The 21,656-nt window shown below is 53.8% G+C and overlaps 6 protein-coding genes across 6 annotated transcripts, besides 1 other annotated feature; 2 read left to right on the forward strand and 4 right to left on the reverse strand.

The window, feature by feature from the left end:
* Positions 1 to 9: 9 nt before the first annotated feature.
* RAD23 (UV excision repair protein RAD23) lies at positions 10 to 3,341 on the reverse strand (the record flags this gene model as incomplete). Its single annotated transcript, XM_005856033.1, has 5 exons — positions 3,049 to 3,341; positions 2,741 to 2,876; positions 2,233 to 2,547; positions 1,020 to 1,109; positions 10 to 909 (listed from the first exon to the last, which is right to left on the reverse strand). Coding segments are annotated over exons 1-5 (1,725 nt in total), but the record flags the coding sequence as incomplete, so codon positions are not given.
* A 667-nt stretch (positions 3,342 to 4,008) lies between these two features.
* Positions 4,009 to 4,077: a sequence feature (Short protein (NGA_0084002, EKU20232.1) was converted to a misc_feature.).
* Positions 4,078 to 5,808: 1,731 nt separating this feature from the next.
* NGA_0332100 (uncharacterized protein) lies at positions 5,809 to 8,766 on the forward strand (the record flags this gene model as incomplete). Its single annotated transcript, XM_005856039.1, has 1 exon — positions 5,809 to 8,766. The coding sequence occupies one exon, from the start codon at positions 5,809 to 5,811 to the stop codon at positions 8,764 to 8,766; it is 2,958 nt and encodes a 985-aa protein (XP_005856101.1).
* Positions 8,767 to 10,403: 1,637 nt separating this feature from the next.
* Positions 10,404 to 11,509, forward strand: NGA_0333000 (uncharacterized protein; the record flags this gene model as incomplete). Its single annotated transcript, XM_005856048.1, has 2 exons — positions 10,404 to 10,934; positions 11,025 to 11,509. Coding segments are annotated over 2 exons (993 nt in total), but the record flags the coding sequence as incomplete, so codon positions are not given.
* On the reverse strand, positions 11,487 to 16,166 carry AP1B1 (AP-1 complex subunit beta-1). Its single transcript, XM_005856056.1, has 3 exons — positions 15,096 to 16,166; positions 13,229 to 14,971; positions 11,487 to 12,426 (listed from the first exon to the last, which is right to left on the reverse strand). Exons 1-3 carry the CDS (start codon positions 16,122 to 16,124, stop codon positions 12,382 to 12,384), a joined length of 2,817 nt encoding a protein of 938 aa, XP_005856118.1. The 5' UTR covers positions 16,125 to 16,166; the 3' UTR covers positions 11,487 to 12,381.
* A 1,769-nt stretch (positions 16,167 to 17,935) lies between these two features.
* On the reverse strand, positions 17,936 to 19,013 carry NGA_0333500 (chaperone -domain containing protein). The gene is made up of 5 exons (XM_005856053.1): positions 18,815 to 19,013; positions 18,552 to 18,732; positions 18,272 to 18,456; positions 18,094 to 18,199; positions 17,936 to 18,009 (listed from the first exon to the last, which is right to left on the reverse strand). Exons 1-5 carry the CDS (start codon positions 19,000 to 19,002, stop codon positions 17,977 to 17,979), a joined length of 693 nt encoding a protein of 230 aa, XP_005856115.1. The 5' UTR covers positions 19,003 to 19,013; the 3' UTR covers positions 17,936 to 17,976.
* A 746-nt stretch (positions 19,014 to 19,759) lies between these two features.
* Positions 19,760 to 20,587, reverse strand: NGA_0334900 (ferredoxin; the record flags this gene model as incomplete). Its single annotated transcript, XM_005856066.1, has 1 exon — positions 19,760 to 20,587. One exon carries the CDS (start codon positions 20,585 to 20,587, stop codon positions 19,760 to 19,762), a length of 828 nt encoding a protein of 275 aa, XP_005856128.1.
* Between the last annotated feature and the right edge of the window lie 1,069 nt (positions 20,588 to 21,656).

The following is a 21,656-nucleotide window of genomic DNA, read 5'->3' on the forward strand; positions in this document are numbered from 1 at the left end:
AATGTTTTCCATAGTCTTGTTCCGTTCGAAGCCCATCTCCACCAACTGATTCAGGTTCGCCGCTTCCTCCGCTGTCAGCTCAATCCGCTGCGAGCCCGGAGGAGGTGCTCCCGCCAACCCCCCCATGCCTCCTAATCCCGGCGCCGCTCCACTCGCCAGAGCCTCAATCAGCTGCCCGCTGAACTGCTGCACCTGTTCGGGAGGCAATCCCACCAACGCAGCCAACAGTTGGTTCCGCTGCTGCTCCGGCATGGCCTGCAGGATCTGAGCGAGCTGTTGTGGGGAGGGCCCGTTCTGCCCCTCCGCCCCCCCCGCTCCTTCCATGCCGCCCAAGCCCCCGAGAGCGGCAAACGGATTCCCCTGCTGCGATGGTTGTTGCTGTTGTTGCAACTGCTGAGCTCCTGAGGCAGTATCGCCTTCAATCGGCTCGTTCATCATGGCCACAAATTCATCCTGCTGGGCCAAGATGACTTGCAGGAGCTGTGGGCTCTGCTGCCCGATGAACCCTAGGACCTGATCGATCGCGCCAGGATTCGATTGGACCAAGCGGCGGAGCTGATCGAATTGTGGGAGGGCGCGGAAGGCCTCGAGAGACGTGATCGAGTTGGAGGCCGCGCTTGTCGCTGAGGGGGTGGCGGCCGGGGTAGGAGGCTGGATAGGAGCTCCGCTCTCCAACAGGGCATACGCCGCGTCGGGACTGCCCCCCGTTGCTTCCAAAGCCGCGCGAACGTTTGCCTCGGCGAAGCCCATGGACACTAACCCTTCCACTTGAGCCGCATCGGCTGGAGAAGGAGCGGGCGGGGTAGCTGCCGTGCCGGTGGTTGTTGTCTCCGGAGTTGTTCCTACAGAAGGAGTAGCCGGCGCGGTCGTAGCTGCTGGAGCTGGAGCAGCAACAGGCGTTGTTTTAGGCTACATGTATTTTGAGTAAGATTGCTTTTAGTATATCTGATGATGGCCCGTAATTAGCAGAACGGCTCCGACATTCCAGCTTTCTGCTCCTCTTCTTATCCTTCACGTACCTTTGGGGCCGCTGAAACCATGCAGACGTAAAAATCAGTTTCTGTAACACCAGTCGATTCAATTGTGTCGTCATCCTTCAACACTTTACCCTTGTGAATCATTTTTTGACGGGCAGGATCCGCTCCGTTCTGCTCTGCTTGCAACTTAGTTTTGAGTTCACCTATCTTCATGGCCGGCTCCACCTCCACAACCATTTTCTTCCCCCCCACGTCTTTAACAGTCAGTTTCATCACCCTTTGCAGTGCAACTGGTGCGCAAGCGTCTATTTGTAGGGAGAGAGTGTGTCAACGGGCATGCTCTTGCGACCTAGGTGGAAGGAAGCCCGCGAAGTCAAGAGGCTTCTTGGGCGAGCGAGGGCGAGACCGTTCCGATCCGCTCATCCCGTGCTGGCTCATGCTCGTGCTTTTTTCTTTGAAATCTCACCGTCTTCCGCCTGTGGAACCCACCCCTCATAAATTCCTTTCAAAGTGCTTCTTTTATGTGCATTGTCACATGTCGCCCGTATGTTTCTTTCGTGCCGACCCCTTCTTTGCCTCATACTTTAGTCTCGGAACCGCAGTCTGAGGGCGGCTCCACCTCGATCATCTCGCATTTAATTTGTCTATCTGTCCTCTCTTTTATTCGCACCCTCAATAAAGCACCCAGGTGGCGTATGCTCTGATCGAGTGTCGAAATTGGGATAGGCATGAAAAGTTTGGGACGTTAGATCTGCGTGGCTCCTATACTCGTTGTGCCACCTACATGACATGTTCCTAGGCCCTTTGCGTGCGTCCAAGCATATGAAAACTCAACCAATATGAAAAAATCTGAGTAATAAAAATATCTTTCAAATTTGCTATGTTGCAGAGAAGACTGCATATGGAAAACGAGATCTCGCCCATGCCTTCATGAACCCCACTCAAAGCGACTCACAAGCCCCACGTACCTCCAAAGGCACCGTATCAGGAATATAATTGTGGGGTAAAAATGCCGGCACCGGCATTCCTATGTCCAGCAACAGGGCCGTCCGGAGGAGCTGAAAAATTATAAAGGGAAAGGGAGAAGTAGAGGTTGGCATGCGAAACATCATTAAAATCACAAGCATGCGTACACCCGTGTAAAGCAATGCGGCCAGTCCCTTGTCTTGTGCGGGTTTGTCACGCACGGTTTCCCCTCGAGCATCCCCCCCTCAAACCCTCCCACATCCGAGCGAGCCCCTCCCACTGTACTTACCTTGACCACCCGGGCCTGCTTCTCAGCACCCTCCTCCACGCCCTCCAGCTTCTTCACTTTGTTTCTTTTCTTGCCCAGCAGCCGCTTCTGCTTCCGCGCGGCAATCACCTTGGCCTTGTCGATGGAGGGGTCGAGGGTCACAGAGAAGCGCCCTGAGTTGGGGAACACGTCCTTCACGTACACGCTCACGTGGATGCCTCGCCGGATTACGTTCGGGTCAGTCTCCAGTGGCAAGGGCTGGTTATGCGAGTCCCGCAGGAGCTTGATCCCTTCCGGGACGTCGTGCGGGTGGAGCATGGCGTTGCAGCGGACCAACTGAGGGGAGGGGGACGGCACCGTGGGGCATCAAGGGCACATATAGGCAAGCCAGGGAGAAAACCACTCTAGGTTGCTTAAACAAACAATCAGCTACCAAACGAATGAGCGACATACAAAGTTGCTCGCACGTGATATCGTTCAATCTCTCAGCCGAAATGAGAGAGGGTCTTTGACGAGTCTCCTATCTCACCTTCCCTCCTGGCCCCTCACGGACGACCTTAACGTCCAAAAATGCAGCAAACTCTGTTACACCTACAACTCCCCCGTGAAGACGCATTCCTGGGCGCAATGCCTGAAGCAGAGTGACGTTTTGACTCTGCTTGCTCCTGCCAAGGGAAGAGTAGGAAAAAAGGTAGAGCCAAAGAGTCATGGTGAGTCATGGTGCCCTGTCGCAAATCAAAATCTTCGAGTCCATTGAGAAAGCATCTCTTGGCAATGTGTGAAATATGCTTCTTATACGGCCCCTGGGACAAAATTCGAGACAGCCTCCCCTATCACCTTGATCCTTCAGAGTCCGCTTTGGCCTTGTCCGTCACCACTGCTGCACGGATAGGTGACTCGTTTGTGCTGGAAGCTATTCCATCGCCTTGTTGATCATTAGCGTACGGCATCAAAACTGCCCGAGAACGTCCGTTCGGGTGTCGGGCCATGCAAGCTCCACTGGTGGCAGTGGCAGCAGGATACGGCGACTTGAAGAAAAACGAGGAGGCAGAGGCCAGAAGGAGCATAAGGACAGACCCAATCATGGTGCTTGGCAGGAAACATGGTCTTCCATGCGGCATCTTGTCTGTATACATATGTGGCCATGTATTTTGACGTGTAAGTGGACGTACAAGGCAGGGTGTGTGAAATGGAAGAGCGGGAGCGAGGCTTCGCCCTTTTCCCCCTCGGAAGGCCCTTGACGCGGCCCACGGCCCTCACTCGCAGTCCCTCTGTCCATTTCACCGCGTCTTTTCATGGCGAGGGGCACGACATCACTAACTTTTATACGTTAAATATTAAGGCTTGGTCTTTAATGGCATTTAAAAGCGCATTTAATGCACATTTTATTTAAAAAATTACAGTTTGCACTACTGAACCTCCCCCTTTTCACAACAAAAAACAGTTATGGAGAATTTTTTTCCTTCTCGTCCACGCTACAATGGCGTGCGGGTGTGCGCTTGCCTGTGCCTGGTCATTCTTGATACCTTTGGAAGGCCTTTTCTGAACCTAACACCTAAAGTCACAGCGGTTTCATGTCCGCCGCTTGGTCCGCTTCTAAATCAAGAAGTGATAGTGCAGGTGTCCCTCCTTGTCAATCCTTCCCCCTCTCAGCCAACAGCAGTTGATCTTCGCTTCAGCTGCGCATCTAAAACCGTAACTTTAGCCCTGAATACAACATATGTAATCCCTCCCTGGTCGTATCCATCGGCTGGTAGTAGTGATTTATCTATATCACAGTCAAATACACAAATAGCTTGGATTTTTGATGTGAACCGCCACCAACTTTACCATCTCCAGCCATGTGAATTGAGTGCTTATTTTCATTTCCCCCCTCACCAGCAAGTTGGCTCTCGAACTATTGTTCCTTCAGGTAAGAAAAGAAAGTACAATCACGACGGGAATTGTACTCTGCAAGCGCTTTTCTCTTCTTAAGGGATCAACATCGCTGCCTCCATTCCCATAAAACATTTCATGCATTATTTATTTATTCTCTCAATCCTATTCTTACCTCAATCAAGGCTTCGTTTATCAAGTTCCTGTGGTACTCGAAATCCAGCTGGTCGCCGGGAACACCTCTACCTGGGATTATTCTGATGCTTCTGGGGAATCACCGGATATATACCCAGCTGTTTGGCAGCTGATTGTACGCAACATGAGCGAGTATGCAATGTTTTCCATAGTCTTTCTCTTAGTCGCCTGTCTTGGTGGGTTGTCGTTCTTTATCTGCGGAGGACTATTCATGATGGCAAGACAAGTTCGTAAAAAAAACACGTTTGCATATGACGCTAGAAATGGACTGAAAGGGCAAAAAGACAAGCAAATGTCTACTCCAATGTTTTCTAAATGTGAAGTTATTTCCAACCCGATCCAAGACCCCAAAAAAACGCAAGCTAATGGACGCAGCAGCAACCACAGTCCTCTCCGCTCTGAAGTCGACCGTTCTAGCGCTGTCCCTGAAGTAGGCGGGAGGAGAGCGATAAAGCACGCTTCACAAGTATCATTCTCTAATCGCTGGCAAGGAATCCTCCATGACGTGGCCGCGCGGGCCACCCCGCTGCGCGACCAAGAGCTAGACGTCATGGCAAGCAAAGCTCTTAGAGATAATGCTAGCATCCTCGGCTTAAGAGCGCGAAAGATGCAAGTTGAAATACCTATACCTGGAGATGTGATAAGCTTTATCTTGCGTAATGACAAAAGTGTGCGAGGTATTGTGCTGTCCGCAAAAAGCTGAAAAATCTGTAGTGAAGGGAGGTCGGTGCTAGAAAATCCATGTCAGAAAATCCGTGTAAGGAGGCGAAAGGGGCAATTACACACTTCATACTACGACTGCAGATATAAATGTCCTTGAATTTATCGTCACATAAAGATAAACAGAACGCGTAAAGGCTGCATTTACTGCAAATAGGGCACAGCAGTGAAGCTGTGAAGGCAACCCTAGCAGTATAAAATTTCAAACTGACGGTTTGAGTCAGCCGTTAAGTTTCCAGACAAGGTTCCTTGTCAGCCCTCATACAATCGTGCACGACAAATTGCCAGTTTAAATTGAGATACATAATTACGTGATCAATGCGGTGAGATGACTTAATTGGAGGATCTGAGGTGCTAGCGTACTGCCATCTTTTTTTTAACCCGGTCCGTGGGACAGCTTCCTCCACGACTAAACGCCTGACCTGTGTCGTTTCTCTCCAAGCTCTCTCTCCCGTGTGTCCACCGGAACGAATGTAGCTTCGGGCTCCACAGAGTATTATCTGAGTGTCTCTTTCTTATGGTGCGCTGTATACTTTTTAAATTACTGTGCAATGAATCTTGTGAGGGTCACAGCAAGCTATGGTGCGCCCGATAAGTATATTATCTGGAGATGTGCTACTGGTCCTACCGCCGATCCACAAGCCACGGACTCGAGTCTTGAGGTTCTCAAATGGTAGATGTATTGTACAAGCATAAATTATCATTTTAATTCTTCCATCATCACATTAAATGCAAGCACAGGAAGAAAACGAAAATCAGGGAGCGTATACTGTCTGATAAAGGGTTCACTACTTGGAAGCAGAAGACATGGCCCGTCTCTGTAGCACGTCTGTTTCCGCAGTTCTACTGCTGCTGGTTTCCAATTCCGGATGGACAGCAGGGAAAACTGAGCTTAGACAGACTTTCAGCGGACTGGCGCAGGCCGCGGAATCCAACCCGGGAAACCAATTCGGGGGAGCCTTTCTGAATGGCGCCAGCGCCATTGCCAAAGGTCTTGCGGGGAATGCTGCAACAGACAACATCCCTTCCAGCACTTCTGCGGGTGCCACTGATATTATCAAAGATGACTTGGGGCCGGACGTACTTCCCACTCCACCCGAAAACAACAACGTGGCTAACAAGGCCTCTCTGGGCGGTCTTGTAGGAGGCCCGGGCACTTCCCTCGGGGACGGTCTCAGCTGGAACTTCGGGTCGAAGGGTATGATCCAAATGCTAACGGGCTTTTTCATGACCTTCATGTCCGGTTCTGCTAACCCCAACAGCGCCTTGAACGTGTATGGCAGCGCCCTTATGAGCCAGGACCCGGTGGAGATCTCTGCTGCTTTTGGAAAGCTTCTGACGTCGTTGGATATGTCTTGTGCCTTCCAGATGACAAGCGGTGGCGATGGCGTGGATATGAAGTTCCGTGACGGGAAGGAGGCTTTGCACATCCAGTTTGTACCCACCACCAAAGCGACTGTCTTCAATTTCAAGGGCGAGTTCCCGAAATCTCGCGCCTTTTCTTACGCAACTTACGCTGTGGCAAACCAGCAGGTGTCTTTTGTGGACATGATCTCCGACGTTGACATGGTCGCCTCCACCGGCTCGAATCCTTTCACTGCGGGCCCCGGCAATACAGGTGCCTCGGGCTCCTACGACTTGTACGTGACTCCCGATGGCAAGCAGGGCTTTCCTAACGAGATCAAGACCTTCGCCGACGGCGATGTCACTAACGAGCTTTCCGGCATCATCATCGTCTACCGCGTCATCATGGCGGACGGAATCAAGTCAGATGGATGGGGCGGCGTTCCTCCCCCCGCCCTCCGCGTTAAAGCCTTCAGTGTGCTGGCCACAGGGTTGTGGTTCAATCTGGCCCCCTGCAACCCCAAGAACGATATCACAATCGAAAATTTCATTGAGAACAGATTGGCCTTGAAGGAAGGCATGTCGGACGTCAAGGTCGAGTGTGACGTCTTCAACATGGACAACAATTTTGTCTACTACGACGACGCCCAGTACTTTAAGACCCCCGACGAGAACCACATTATCTCCTGCGGCAACCGCGCTCTCCTACCCCCCGGGGCCGACATGATCACCATCATCTCTGGAACCCTCCCCCCCGCTTCAGACTCCCGTTACGCCTCCATCAGCTTGGTCAACCTGTACCCTCCAGGGAGGAACGTCTACTCCGTCTCGGACCAATCTTTGCGAAATTTTTACTGGGACCAGGGCAAGTCGGCCGTGAACTACACCATCATCATGGCCAAGAACAAGCTTGCTCTCAACAAGTGCGGCCTCAGCAAATTGCCCGCCAACTGGTATCAGGTGTATTGGGCCGGCTTTGCGGATGCCCTCGAGGGTTCGTACCCGGGCATTGTCTACCGCGAGATGATGACGGACGGCTACGAGCAGTCCTTGGAACAGGTTCGGTATGCCTGTGAGGCAGAGAAGGACTGCTCCAACCCCAAATTCTTCGAGCAGCAGATGGGCGATTACTACCCTCGCATTTCCTACCTGTCCTGCAGCAGCTCAGGCCTGGCCCCGGCACCCATCAAGAACGAGAACTTGACGTTCCCCGAGCCGCGACTGCCCCGACCGGCCTTTCAAGGCTTATGGACGAGTTTGGCGGGCAATGACTTGTTGGGGGTGGAGTCGATTCCCCAGGCCTCGGTCACGATGGCGGCGCTCCAGGGCTCGGACGTCTACGTGAACGGGAAGCTCGCGGGGAGGGCCACGGACAACGTGAAGGTGGTGAGCAAGCAGACGGCCTCCTTCGGCTGGTCCCCGATCCAGTCCGTGTACTACGACCCCGAGAACCCCGTAACGGCCAACCCGGTGATCAGGGAGTACATGGACGCGGACGGGAACCCCGTCCAGCTCGAGCTGGTCCCCACCCCCGCCAAGTTCTTGCCGGACGAGGTGCTCTTCGCCGTGAAGGTGCCCATCACGGGGGGGCTCAAGGCCTTCTTCGCCACCCACGACGTGTGCGGGACCAGCAGGTCGAGTGCGGCGGGGTGGAAGTGCATCGCTACCACATTCCCGGACGCGAACTGGACCTTGCCGTCCTTCGACGACTCCAAGTGGCTTCCGGCCAAGGCGCTGAAGAAGGGGGAGGCCTGCTCGGGCATGCCCACGGATTGCACTGCTCTTCCCCCCGACGCGCAGGGGATATGGGCCGACACCTGCACAGGAAGTGGGGGACCCAACCAGGGCAACGTCTACTGTCGCTTGCGGGTGCCGCAGACCTGCGACTTGACAGCGAGGGCGGGTTCCGACGACAGGGTCAAAACCTGGTGCCCCGACCTGGCCAATGCGGTGGCGACGGCGCGCTTCGCCTCCCCGACCCTGCATTGGCTTTACGCGAACGGGCTGGAGGTCGGGGGCGACCAGACGATGGTGATCCCGGCGGGCACCACGAGCTTTGCCTTGGACCCCGCCGCGCCCACCGTGGTCCTGGCTTTTAAGGCTGTGGATGACACGCGCAAGGTGGTGAAGAGCTTCATCAAGGGCCAGTTCAATCTGTGCGGGTTCGAGCACGTGACGGACGCGTCGTGGAGGTGTGCACCCTCGGAGCCCTTCACGGACGACTGGCTGCAGCCTGGCTTCGACGACTCGGAGTGGGACCCTGTCCGCGTCGTCGACGGCTTCCCTTGGCAGCCCAACCCCTCGGCGGGCATGAGCCCCGAGTCCTCCTGGGTCTGGGCTCAGAGCGGGATCCAGACCTTCTGCCGGCTGGAGGTCCCGAACCCCGTGTACGGGGCCAAGCAGTTCTTTGAGATTGCATAGATGAAGGACTGGGACCGAGTGCGGTCAAGACGGAGACGGAGGGAGGAAGTATCCCCGGAAGCGTGAGATGCGATCGGTGCATGACTGCGGGCAGAGAGCGGTGAGGACTGGCAGTACTCTTGGGTACGAGAGGAGAGAAAGGTGCAAGTCCGTCACAAGCATGTCGGGAGCTGCAGCCCATCGAGGGAGGATAGGGTGGAACGTAAAGGAAAACTCATGAGGGTGTGCATGGATGCGAAGTGCTGGCTATCTACGTATGCTTTCATCCTACGCCAAAAAGCACTGAAGAATCTAAAAGGAAGAGAAATTTGTGGCTTTTTTTCTTTCCTGGTTCTTTTTTTCGGTTCAAGTTCTGCTGTAGGCTATGCATTTACATCTCTTCTTAGAGGTGTTTCCCCGACGTTATGTGATCAGGATGTGTGGGGAGCGGCAAGGCTTACTTGAGGGGGGGGTTCCGATTTCAAGGATGCTGCGAAGCATGGCGATAGATTCCCGTCTCATTCACTAGTTTTTCAATTTTTCAACAACTGTCTTATACGCTTTGCTGTTTTCAAGGAGCCAAAAGACTGCTGTATAATACTGCCCAAGTGATTCTATCATGTGCACGCTACCTAGTGGATAGCTCGGACCAGTCTGAAATAATGTAAGATGGGAAGCTTCCCTCGGCACAACCGCTCCTTCCTCCCTCCATAAATCTTGGTTTGATACCAAGAGCCGTCGCAACGGTTGTGAGATGAGAGAACTGAGTCTCCATGGCTCCTGTCCCGAATATTCCACTTCCTCCGTCATCGCCTTGCTCCTTGGCTCGCTTTTGCTCGGACAGCTCAGAGCTCCTTTCTGGGATTGCACTGGCGGTTTTAGACGTATCTAGCAGAGCTGCAAGTGCAGCCAAAGATTCTTTCAGCTGCAGCACGTCATTTTGAAGGGGCGTAAGCGTGACAGCCGTCTGTTGCTGATGTCGACTGAGGGCATCCTCTAAAGTGTCAGTCAATTCCTCCATGGCAACCTGATTTGCCAGAATTTTCGTTTCCAGGCACTGCACTTTCTCATAAAGCCTTTTCAAAAACTTTCTATCTTCAGAATCGTCCACGAGTGCCATTTTTCCTGCTATTACTCTGCTCAGGTCCTCTCGTTCCGAGCTGTCGGGCACTAGCTTTTGCCGTCTTGGGGACCACGGAGCCATTTTCCGCCACCTAATCAGATTCCGAAAGTAGCCAGCCCCGAGGAATCTGAAGGCCGTAAGTAATACTATCGTGCCAGCAGCCGTGCATAGAAGGTGCTGTGACGTTGCGGTCATCTGTGAAGAAACTTGCGGGGGCTGGAGGGTCCACGACTTGAAGTGGCGTCACTCTCACTTGTACGGTCAGGCGGGCAGGAATATGAATTTCGAGGGGAAAGCATAGGAGTCGTTAGCTCATAAACTCGGGCATCTTTCGTTCTGTAGTGTAGCACATTTTGAAAAAAGCGCTCCAGTTTCCACATCGAGCAGCGGGCGGATAATTTTTGAGTAATAGCAAACTGGAAAAACGCGGTCCTTGCCTCCCTTCTCCCACAGAGACCTGCAAGTTGTCGCTGCAATCGCCCATCTCTTAGCGCCACCAGCTCGATTGACTGCTGAAGGCACTTATATAAGCATGACAGGAGCTACAAGCCAAGAATGTGAACGTGAAGATAGGCGGTCTCGGCTACGTCCTCGGCCTCGATCCACGGCAGCTTGTCCGACAGGCTCTTCTTCGTCGAAGAGTGATTTTCCTGTCGACTCTCCAGGACATCCATCTTCAAACGACGCGCAAGACATCGTGGACAACTACCGGTGTGTGTGTCAGCAACTAAGAGCTTTTCGAGGGCGGGTATTGAATCATGAGGAAAAGGCCATGGTGGAGGAGATAGGAGCGGAGGCTCGGGCCACGGCCCTGGGGAACCGTGCGATCGAACGCCATCAACATGACGAGCAAGAAGACACGATGCGATCGCGCTTAAGAGCCAAAGATGGAGACATACGAGAGAGGGCGCAATTCTCCCCGTGTAAAGAACAAGACGACGTGATGGATCGATTTTTGCGTCGGCAGGAAGAAGAACATCAATACGAAAAGGCACGATTGGAGACGTACTGTGGCAAACTCCAACGCCAGGCGCGTCAAGCCCTTCAGGCAGCAAAAAGTGCACAGGTAAATATTATGTGCTAAGGCATGCATTCATAGTATTTTGCCAGACAGTAGCTCATTACATCCAACTCCTTCCTCTCTTCCGCACCTTAGCGCCAAGCCCTGATTGCCGAGACAGACCTGGAGCACGAATGCAACAGCTCGCGCCAAGAAAATTTTCGGTTGCAACAACAGATCGAGGAACTGGCTCGAGGTTTGCAAGCTCAACGACGTGTAACGGCAGAACGTGACGCGGAAATTATCTCACTGCGAGAGCGTCTTTCAATGGCCCAAGCTCGGGAAGAAGCGCTGGCTCAACAAGCGACTCGCAGCACGGCTTTGAAGGAGGAGGTTGAATCTTTGCGAAAATGCCTGGAGCAGGCGAATGGAATGGTGCTATTTAAAAAAAGCGGGGTGTCAGAGGAGGCAGAGCGGGCGAAAGTTGAAGCCAGGAGGCGACATTTGAGAGAGCAAAGGCGGCTGATAGAAAAGGACTTATTGCTGGAAATCGAAACGTTAGAAACTCTCTCTGTAATGACATCAAAGCTCTCAGATTTTGAGATCTCGGAAAAGTAACGAAGAACTCAGTTGAACTGCTACATCGCCTATTCAGCATGCGTGTTTCGTGTTCATTTTCAAGCGCCTTCGTAACCTGAAAGCAGAGATTGCCGTCAGATGTTTGTTCAGACCTAAGTCAGCTTTCTTACCAGAAGTACAGAGTCTGGCAGCCCAGCGAAACCCCTAGGGTGTCGCAATTTGCAAAGAGCGATGAATTAAATGCGTCCATTTCGATGTCGGAATTTCACAAGGGGTCACGTTTTACTGTTCAAAAATTACTGTAACTGTTAATAGAATACCGTCTACAGTTTCGAAACAAGAAAACTCTTTCCAAGCCTACCTAACTGCTGGCTTGTTCCATGCATGGCAGTGCTTTTGCGATTGTGGCCTGTGCCCTGACTAATCTAATCCACCTGAACTCTGACCTGTTCCCCACCCATCAACCCCCTTCAAACATGTTCCTGCTTCACATATCTTTCAATGCCAACGGGCTCGACTTCCGATGCCTAAAAAGGTCCTGCCTCCAAATCGACCAACGTCTTAAAAGCGTCGACACGGAATTGCTTCTCCCGCTGAGCGCCTTTCCGCCAGGTACCTTTCACATTGCTAGATATCCCGTCCAATATCAGCGCTTCTGATGCATTTATCACACGCATGATCAATGCGTGTACCATCTCGCGACATGGGACAATAGGCACTGTTATGTTTACTTGAGCTCCGGGCGCAAACGTCGTCGCTCCCGTAACCCATTCCTCTGAATCACCTAACCCTGTTCTGACCGAAATACCTAGGGAGAAATTTGCCTTACGTTGGCTGTTGTTTACTTGCAGGCTCAGCGGCATGGCGCAGCCAGCGACCTTGATGCTGCTGTCCCCCATGTCCTGTACCACCTCTCCGAATCTTCGGTAACTACTCATGTCTCCTCGTCGAAGCATTGCAGAAACATTATATCTTTGACCTGTGTCATCGTATATTGAAAATTCATTCATTTTGAGCTACTTGGCCTCAGCAGATTTGCCCAGCTTCTGACCAAAAGGAGCAATCCACGATGAACACTACGACCAGGAAGGGCGAAAAATACGGAATTAAACCATAACCAAACCATAAGCACATTGTTTGGGCTGTGTACATTGGGCCTACCTGCGACATATTGAAAGTTCTTGAGAAGAAACAGTGCTAGGAAAGTCAATGATACAGTCGTCATGATGACTTTCGGAAATTTCGATGTGGGTGAAGCCAGCTCCGAGCAGTATTTGCACGACAAACCCGCCAGTGCTTGGGATAAGGCCACAACGACCTTTCCCAGACCTTCCTGTGGATGAAAGACGAATAAAATAGAAGCGCTCGCGGTGCATGGCTCGTGAGGGACTGATCGAGATGCTAAGCTGGGTGCGCGTACGCAGCCTGAAGCGCGACGTTCCCGTGACACCGAGTGGGCCCGATATGAGATGACGAAACGAAATCCCCAAAATGAATACCACTCTCGAGGTTTTCGAACGCGAAAGACCTCACGTGAAACGCCGGTCTGTTTTTCTTTATATCCTTTCCTGGCAAGCACATTGTTTTTTGAGAAGAAGACGGGTCGCAACGTATTGCGATTCCTCCCTTTCTCACTGTCACCGTCGTCCAAAGCCTTCTCCTCCTTGAATACACGAAGCCTGTCGCTACATCAATCTTCTGCCTATCCCAATCTAATTGCGAAGCAGCCCCTCGATCGCCGCACATGCCATCGGCGCCAAAGTTTGAGACTGCGACTTCACTGCCAGCTTGGCACTTGCCACCCCGGCTTGCAGCGTTATTTCCACCAAGAAGTGCACCGGCGGCGTCGTCACTGTTACAGCCGAAAAGTATAAGCTCTCTTGGGTTGTCCCTGGCACAGGGCGACGGGCTACAAAGGCTACGTGGCGAGAGCCAAGCTTAGAAACAACTGCGTCGGGCGAGCTGAAGGCAGGGGGAAGGCTCCCTGCCAATGTTGTCACCTCATTCGCGTCGTCTATGGCTTTCCAAGCTGGAATGAAGCCTGCCCGATCCGTCTGTCCGGACGCCGCAAAGAGCACACTCAGGTCGTAAGGGATAGCAAAGTAGAAGACGTGGCCCGAGGCCATGTTTTTAACGGCCGTCTGCAGTTGCAGCGACGGTGGAGCTCCTGAAGCCACCATGGATGGCGCAAAGGTGAGGGGTAGAACGTAATTCGTCGCGCCACCTTGGGGAACAGGGGCTGGGAAGGCAATCTGAGGGGAGACAGGCGTGATCCCGAAGGTGTTGACGTTGAACTTGATCGCCAGCACCTGAAGGGGGGTGGGTCCTGTGTTTTGGAAGGTCATGTCGCAAAAAATGCCCCCGCCCTCCTGCCGCAAGGCCGCTCGGATGCCGATACCCCCGCCTTGCTCCGGTGTACACACGAGGGGCCTGTCCACTTGCGTGTTGGCCTGGCTGCTCCCGGCTGTTCCGCCGCCGTTGCTGTCCCCCCCGCCTAAGAAGTCATCGAGGCCTCCGTCTTTCCCTCCCGTCGTCGCAGGAGGCGCCTCGTCAACCCCCCCGAGGTCCAGCAAGTCCACCTCCCCTCCCGGGCCTCCCCCGTTCCCGCTCCCAGCCGCCTGCTTGGAAGGGCCCTTGGCCGCGCCGATGGCACCGATCTCCCCCTCCAGGTACTCCAAGTCGTCGTCGTATTCCTCCCCCACCCCCCCGCTCACGTGTCCCACCGGCACCGCCATTCGAACCACGAAGGCTTCGGGCGGCTTGTGGTAGATGGAGGACAAGGTAGCCAGCTGATGAATGAGTTGGTCCAGCAGCGCCGGTTCGAGGGCGAAGGTGTCGTCCGCGATGGTCGGCTTCTCCCCCAGCACCACCGCACGCGCCACCTGGGGGCTGTGGGAAAGCAGGCGCCAGTAGATGAACCCCCGATCCCGCAAGTCTGGATTGTCGGTGCCCTCCGTGGCCATGTTCAGGACCCGCTGGACCAGCGCCTGTGTCTCCGCGGGCTGCTTCAAAAAGATCTTCACGGTGGCCGTAAGAAGCTGCAGCTGCACCTGCGGCGTCTCCTCCAGGAACGAGTCGAGAAAGAAGGAATCCAAAAGCTCGTCCGCGTTCTCAATCCGGTCCGCGTACTCGCCAATGATCCAGATCATGCTCGCCTTGGCCTCCGGCTCGTCCAGCGTCTCCAAATTCTCGCACAGGGCCGCGATCACCTGCTCGTACCGGTTCGGGTACCGGCGGAAGATGTCCTTGATGACGATGATCGCCTCCTGCACCACATAGTTCACTTTCGTCTGGATCAGCTCCAGCAGCACGTTGATGCACCTCTCGGCCGCCCGTTCCAGCTTGATCGCGGTGCGTCCGATGGCCCGGACCGCGCGACGGACAAAGTCCACGTCCACCTCCTGCGCGTACTCCTTCAGCTCCAAGAGCACTTGCTCCGCGTTGCGGTCCGAGGCCAGGCGGATGATGATTTCGAGCTTCTCCATTTTCACGTAGATGGGGTCGTTGTACTTGCAGAAGAAGACCTGTAATGGGGCGAAACGGGGCACGAGACTGAGCACTGGTCGGCGTCCCCTTCCCCTCACGCACTTTGCTACATCGACACCACGTCCCCTGGCACCATGCTCGCCCCCCATTTCTGCCCCTCACCTTGATCTCGTGCTCTAAGATCGCCGACCGCTTCTGCACGATTAGGTTGATGTTCCTCAGCGCTACGTACTGGATCTCCGGCTCCGAGTTCAAGAGCGTTACCAGGGGAGGCGCGAGTTTGCGGGTGAGCGTGCGGACCACGTCGGGATTGCAGAGCTCCATGTACCCGAGCACGACTTTGACGGCACTCATGACCACGGCCGAGTTCGCGTGCTGGAGCCGGGGGGTGACCCGCTCAACGATCCCCTCAGACTCCACCTCGTCCGCGGGCTGGTACCGGGAGAGGGCGTCAAGAATGTAGACCTGGCCCCACTCCGTGCACTCATTCAGCGCCGCCAGGAGCTTCTGCAGGACGGAGCCCGTGATCAAGGTCACGTCTTGCCCGGACGTCTCCTGGATCTCGGAGAGCGCGGCCACGGCGTTCGCCACGACCGTGGGGTTGGAGTCGCAAATCAGGTCCCTGAGCACGTCTAAAAACCCTCGATCCTCCACCATGTCGGGGCTGATATCGTAGAGCTTGGCCACGCACACGGCCGCCGTCTTCCGCACATAGGGGTCGTCGTCCCGCAGGGCCCGGGCTAGGGGCTCGCACAGGTACTCGACGATCCGGTCCACGCGGATGCAGCCCATGGTACGCACGGCCAGGGCGCGGATGAGCGGATTGGCGTCGTTCGCGTCCTTGCAAAAGGTGTTGACGGCGAGGAGGGCCAGGTCCGGGTTGCTTTTGGCGTAGTTGATGATGTACAAATACACAAGTTTTTTAAGCTCCACATTGGCCGTTTGAATGCAGTTTACCACGTCCGTGAAGAGCATGGACACGTCCTTGCCAACGGTCATGTTGGCAATGACCTTCTTGACCGCGTCACGTTTCTTATCTTTGTTTTGAGATTGAAGCTCTTCGCGGAGCTCATGGGTTTCGCCCTTCTTGCTGGTATTGTGGAAGAAGCGAGAATCCGAACCACCGCCGATTTGCCCTACCGCCGCCCGGGCATTGCGAGTGATCTGATTGATCGTACTGCTGATGCTCATGCTTGCAGCGCCGTGTTTTGCGGCGCAGCGGCCACCCCCTGTACAGTGTCGATGGTAACCAGGTCCAAGGACCGGGCCAGAAAAGCACATCAAACGCGGAAAGGGTAAGACATGGAACAAGCCAAACAAAGAGGAGACGTTACATTATGGTGTTTAAAACAGGATATCAGCCCCGTAATGTCGGATTAAATACGGGAATGTCAAAATGATCGCACACATGAGGACAATGTCATCATGAACACAAGGTGCAGTTGGCTGAACTCCCCTGGCCGGGGCTAACCCCCCGAGAAAGGTCACGTACTGAGACCATGTGCGCATGTGACAGACAAATCAAGAGGTGCACGCGGGATTCCTCCCGAATTGAAGCAGTGACTTTGTTCACAGCAAGGTAAGAGCGGAGACGACGATGGTAGTGAGAAAGAAGTCCTGTTTTAGCGAGCAGTAGGCCATTGCGGGGCAGACGCCGCTGGCAAAACGCACCGCCGCACTCAATACGTCCACGGTGACAATATCACCACGCTCCTCGCATCAGCAACGGAGCAGGAATCGTACGCGGCAGGGCATAATAGGGGCGGACTCCAGGGTATCGCGCGCATGGGCGCTCGACATACATCGCCTCTGATCGCCTTGGTTGCCCTACCAGTCCACTCCCTAGCCCCCCAATCCCGGTTTACACACTTATAAAAGATCCTGGAAAGCAACTTTCGGTTTGTGAAATCAGGAAATACTCCGGCACGCGTATAAATTACGTGTAGGGGAAACATCGCGTTTCTTTGAGCTAGGATTCCAATAAACGTATTACATCATTGCCATACCCCACATTGAGAGGTTCCTCAGGCGGTGCTGCTTATAGGAGTATTTTTTCTTTTTTTTTCCCGATCGAACACGCCGTGACGTTAAGTAAATTGACAGTGATTCGAAATTGGGCAGTTGTGCAACGGGGAGGGGAAAGTGGAGGATAGGGTGCCGGTCAACGAGTCCATGAGCGAGACAGTGGCGACGACCGAGGGAAAAGTCGCCCTCTACAAACGGATGGACCGGGCCAGGAAGGCGCGAGCAGTCCGCGAGTGACGGGCATAGCAAAAGAAGAACTGAGCCCAGCCGAGCATCCAAGACCGCCGCGCTTGCTGTCCATGGGTGGAAGAGAAGTAGCCTCACCACTTCCCTCCCTCAGTCATGAACCGCACGCGGACCGCTTAGGGCCTGAAGATGAGGTTAAGGGGCATCATTGGTCGAATCGTGGCCTCTTAGTCTCTGTCCGTGCTTTTTAAAAAGGAGGACGCTTGACTCTCGCCTGAAAGCCACGCAGGCCCATGTCCGAGTAGACGGGGACAGGGGAAACCGCGCAGGGAGGGGCCCAGGGCGATCCCTCTTTGAGGTGGCGCATGACTACCGCTTGCTCGTTCAGAGTGCTCTATCGTTCACTAGCACGGGTCTCAGGGGCTCTGCGATGAGGAATGTCTCAAGCTCTAGGCTGTGATGGCGTCCACGAAAGGAGGGGCGGATTAGGGGTCCGACGGGGCAGGAGCAGAGACCGGGGTCGATGAGGGGGAAGGCTGGGAGTCGCAGCACTTGGTGAGCTACACCCCGGAGCGGGGGGGGAGAAAACTGACTTACGGGTGGGAAAGGGGGGGGATTTGATTTTGGCGTATTTTTAATGGCTTCTCGTACAAATTTTGAGTGCCCTTGTCCACAGGCATGTGTCGGCTGGGAGGACCCTCCTAGCCAAGCACCCTGTACTCAAAAAGCGCGCGAGAAACGGCGTGTTTCTCGAGCACCCGGCAGCTCTGCCAATAAACTGATTCCAAAACGAAGAATGAAGGTTTGATTCTTTGAGCTTTTATCGTTTCCATCATGCTCTGCCCTTGAGTAGTAGCTCCTTGGCCTGTGTCACGTGGGAGAAGATGCGTTACTACTCGCCTCATCGACCCGACGGTCTACTCCTGATCCCGGAGCTACACATTCATACCTCATTTATCTTTGACGCAAGATAAGTAGATCCGCCCGTGTCGGGGTGGTTGAGCATGAGAATTCGCCGATGCGCCTCCTTTATCCGCTGGGGGGACGCGCTTTCCCTGTCAGATCGCACACGGAGCCTGTGGAATGAGGTTTCGCCTTTAAAAGTACAGCCAGTCCCTAAAACGTACCTGACTCCCAAAATGAGGGCCGCCTCCCGTCGAGTCATTTTATCCTCAAAGCCCCCCTCGTAAAAGCGCTTGGCGAACAAGGAGCTCATACCCCCTGAGAAACCCCCGCCCCCTCCGCTCTTCCCGCCGTCTGCCTTGTCTTCCGCTCCCTCTGCCGCCTTCTTGGCTTGCCACTGCTTGTAGGCCTGGTAAGTGGGTGGAACGCGGGGCCTGTGAGACGAGCCAAGAAAGGAGCATGGGGACAGGAGGCATGCACGCCGCGCATCACAATCACACGTACCCGCAGTCCGTACTGGAGCGCCAAGGCCCCACCTGCCACGACCAAGCCACCCACTACAAGGTTTTCTTGGCGCCTAGTCGCATGCAATGCCCGGATTTGTTGCCATTGGCTCATTAAGCGGCTGTCTTCCCCCGCCCCACCATGGCTCATGGTGCGAACAAGTCGTCGAGACTCCCATCTTCTGTGTAGGAAGACCAGCGAGTCAATTTCATGCATCGTTGATCTCTATACACCATCTCTATTTTTCTTTGTCAAGCCCTCACCTTTGTATTCCTTTGCTGCGCTTCTCGCCCTGAGCGTCCGTTGAGAGTGACGGCGGTTGGATGGCTGATGTAAGGGAGCTTAACCAACTACCGCATCGATATGGTGGCACCAGGACCAGCGTACCAGTCGCATGCCTTACGTTGCTGGTTAGGCATGGAGGCAAGGGGACACTGCGGAAGATTCTCATGTGTATGCCCTTCCCTTCGTCAGTAGTAGGAAAAATAACGTGGGAAAGGTGCAGCGTAATTATACAACAAGACAATTTACTTGCAGCATCCTCGCGCATGGACGCCGCAGCAACACAGGACTCCCTTTCATTTGTCTGTCATTTTCGCACCTCTTCCCCCACACCACGTGCGTGAAGCGCGTTGAAATTGCGACAAAGGGAAGCGCCGGATGGGGAGGAACAAGCCATCTGCAGTCGCTGCAGCACTCGTTCCAAGGAGCTCGAGCCGCTAAAATTCTTCATCATAGGAACCTCAACACTGATGGTGCGATGAGGCATCCGAATTCCTTAACACAGTAGCATGAGCTTTGAAAGATACAAGCGAACCACTCCCCCCTCCGGTCCACTCAACTCTTTCTGACGCGTGCACGGTTTCCTTCTTGTGCAAGACTTTTTGGACCAGGTAAAAGGCATATTTTTTTAGGGGAATCTCAACGCCTGGACGTTGCCAAAACATATCCTCGTTGAGATGAGGGAATATGTCGATCACCCAGTGCGTGCTATATGCAGGCACAGGCAAGTTAGTATGAATTGTGGGGGCTAGCAAAGCATCATATTATAATTAAGGAGGACGCGTCATATTTGAATAATTTATTTATGTTATCAGCCTCAGCCTTTAAATATGTCTGAACATGTAATGAAACAGTCCGTCGCAACCATTTACGCGTCTATTCTACGTTCCTCACCACCCCGCACGAAGGACGAAGAGATAGCTAGATCACAGGTCGACACGTTTTCTCCCTGTCCCCCCCGACCCGCTGCCCCCCTCACTTGAGTTATCCTTCGAAGCACGACGTCGTTCTCTCTTCTGTGCGATTTGACGTTGTTTTCGCTGGTACTCCGGGTTCTCGCCCACCCCGAACATGGGGCAGTTGAAACATCCACGCGAAGGGCAGTTCCCGCACCGGAAATCCTTGTTGCCGCTGATCTCCTGCATCCCCTGGTCCCCCCCCGAGGAGGAAAGGAGCCCATCAGAGCCAACCAGTCGGGCCTTATAGTTGATAGTCATGCCTGCCCGCTCCTTCTCCAGGCGCTCCAGCTCCTCGAAGGGCACGTAGTGAATGCAGTCGACGGGGCAGGTCTCGATGGCCGTCTGGATCGTGCGGGGACGGTCCTTCCACTGCTGAAACACGCGCGCCCTGCCGTGCTCGTCGTCCATGTAAAAGGTGTTGGGCGCCGTCATGGCGCAATTTGTGCAACCGATACAAGTGTACTCGTCCACATAGACAAACCGCGCCTGTTTGAGCGTCCCTTCCTCGTCCCGGTCCACAAACTGGTGCGAAGGAGTCTCTTGCAGCTTCGGTGTAAAGCCTGTCTCTAGTTCAACAAGTTTGATGCCAGTGTACGCGCTGAGTTGCGCGGCACTTGCGCCAGAGGCCATCATTTTGGAAGCCTGTTCAGCCTGTCGCTGCTTTCGCTGCAGTTCAGCTATGTCCTCGGGGCCGATGTCCTCATAACCACCCGGCCCGGCTACAACGCCTCTCTTTCTCACTACCGAGAATCCAGTGCCATCTTCCTCTCCGCTTTTATCTTTCACACCTTCCATTTCATTGCCAAGCATCACAACGAGGCTCGCCTTTTTCAAAGGCTTTGATGGAAATTGCGCCGCCGCACGCCGCGCAGGGTTTGGGATAACCACAAATGCTCCATGCATTTGTACGAGCATTAAAATTAGCAGCAGTATGGCAGTCCTGTTGTGCCTAGGGACCGACGTCTGAGAAGACCGGTGGGCATGCGAGGACGCGCGCCATCCGGCCATGGTATGTCACGCTGGAAGCTCCCAGGAATAGCAGGCGCAAAGCACAGAAATACGAAGCGCGCAAATGTTCCGCACCCTTTCTGGAAGGTCCTGATACAGATCTAGAGGTGTGAATTAGCAGCGTCAGACGGCATACATTTGAGTGGCATTTGCGACCAAATGTGCAGGGTGCGCTTCGAGTGATTTGAAGAACAAATACACGGGCAAGGCGCGGGATCTCAATAACCTCCTGCCCTTAGCGTCTAAAGAAAATACGTGGACATTGCACGACAACAGACAGCAACGAACAGATCATGGACACAGCCTCCCTTTTGTATTCTCTTTTGCTGGCAACAAGTGTACTGAATTGAGAATCATCTTACAAACGTCATAAGTTCTGAACTGCAGAGAAGGGGGCCAGGCGTAATGCTTTATCATATGGATTAGATGGCTGACGCGCCTTCACGAAGCTTTGCCTCCAACATTATGCTACACAATTTTAGTTACATAACTAGGTTGTTCATTCTGAAGGTAATTTATAGCGACAACGCATGAGATTCCCACATTCGTTTCTACGTTTCGCCAAAGAAAAAACGGACACGACAGTTGCCCTGCCATTTATACGTTGGAATCGGTTTTCTCATTCTGTCATGGTCTTTCGCTTTCCTCAAGCATTTCTCTCTCTCTCCGCACCATGGTCTTCGGCGAGCCCTAGTTATCACAATGAGTTTCTGAATTTATTATTCCCTACTAAAAGTGCACTGTGTATTATGTATAAGATACTACCTTTTACTATTCCATGAATGCCCATGTAAGTACTCTTCACTCAACTAGCCTACCGTACTTTCTCGAGTTCTGCCGTCTCCCCCTCATTTTC

The sequence above is a fragment of the Nannochloropsis gaditana genome, assembly GCF_000240725.1.
Source record: "Nannochloropsis gaditana CCMP526 unplaced genomic scaffold scaffold049, whole genome shotgun sequence".
Classification (NCBI taxonomy): Eukaryota; class Eustigmatophyceae; order Eustigmatales; family Monodopsidaceae; genus Microchloropsis; species Microchloropsis gaditana.

What these genes read in the sequence shown, in the direction of transcription:
- AP1B1 (XM_005856056.1), bottom strand. Translation starts at nt 16,124, where the DNA reads ATGAGCATCAGCAGTACGATCAATCAGATCACTCGCAATGCCCGGGCG. An exon ending in TCTTAGAGCACGAGATCAAG is followed by an intron (nt 14,972 to 15,095) that starts GTGAGGGGCAGA and finishes GCCCCATTACAG; the next exon opens with GTCTTCTTCTGCAAGTACAA. An exon ending in TGGCAAGTGCCAAGCTGGCA is followed by an intron (nt 12,427 to 13,228) that starts GTGAAGTCGCAG and finishes ACGATGACACAG; the next exon opens with GTCAAAGATATAATGTTTCT.
- NGA_0333500 (XM_005856053.1), bottom strand. Translation starts at nt 19,002, where the DNA reads ATGAGAATCTTCCGCAGTGTCCCCTTGCCTCCATGCCTAACCAGCAAC. An exon ending in GCCCTCATTTTGGGAGTCAG is followed by an intron (nt 18,200 to 18,271) that starts GTACGTTTTAGG and finishes GCGATCTGACAG; the next exon opens with GGAAAGCGCGTCCCCCCAGC. An exon ending in TTGCGTCAAAGATAAATGAG is followed by an intron (nt 18,010 to 18,093) that starts GTATGAATGTGT and finishes CACGTGACACAG; the next exon opens with GCCAAGGAGCTACTACTCAA.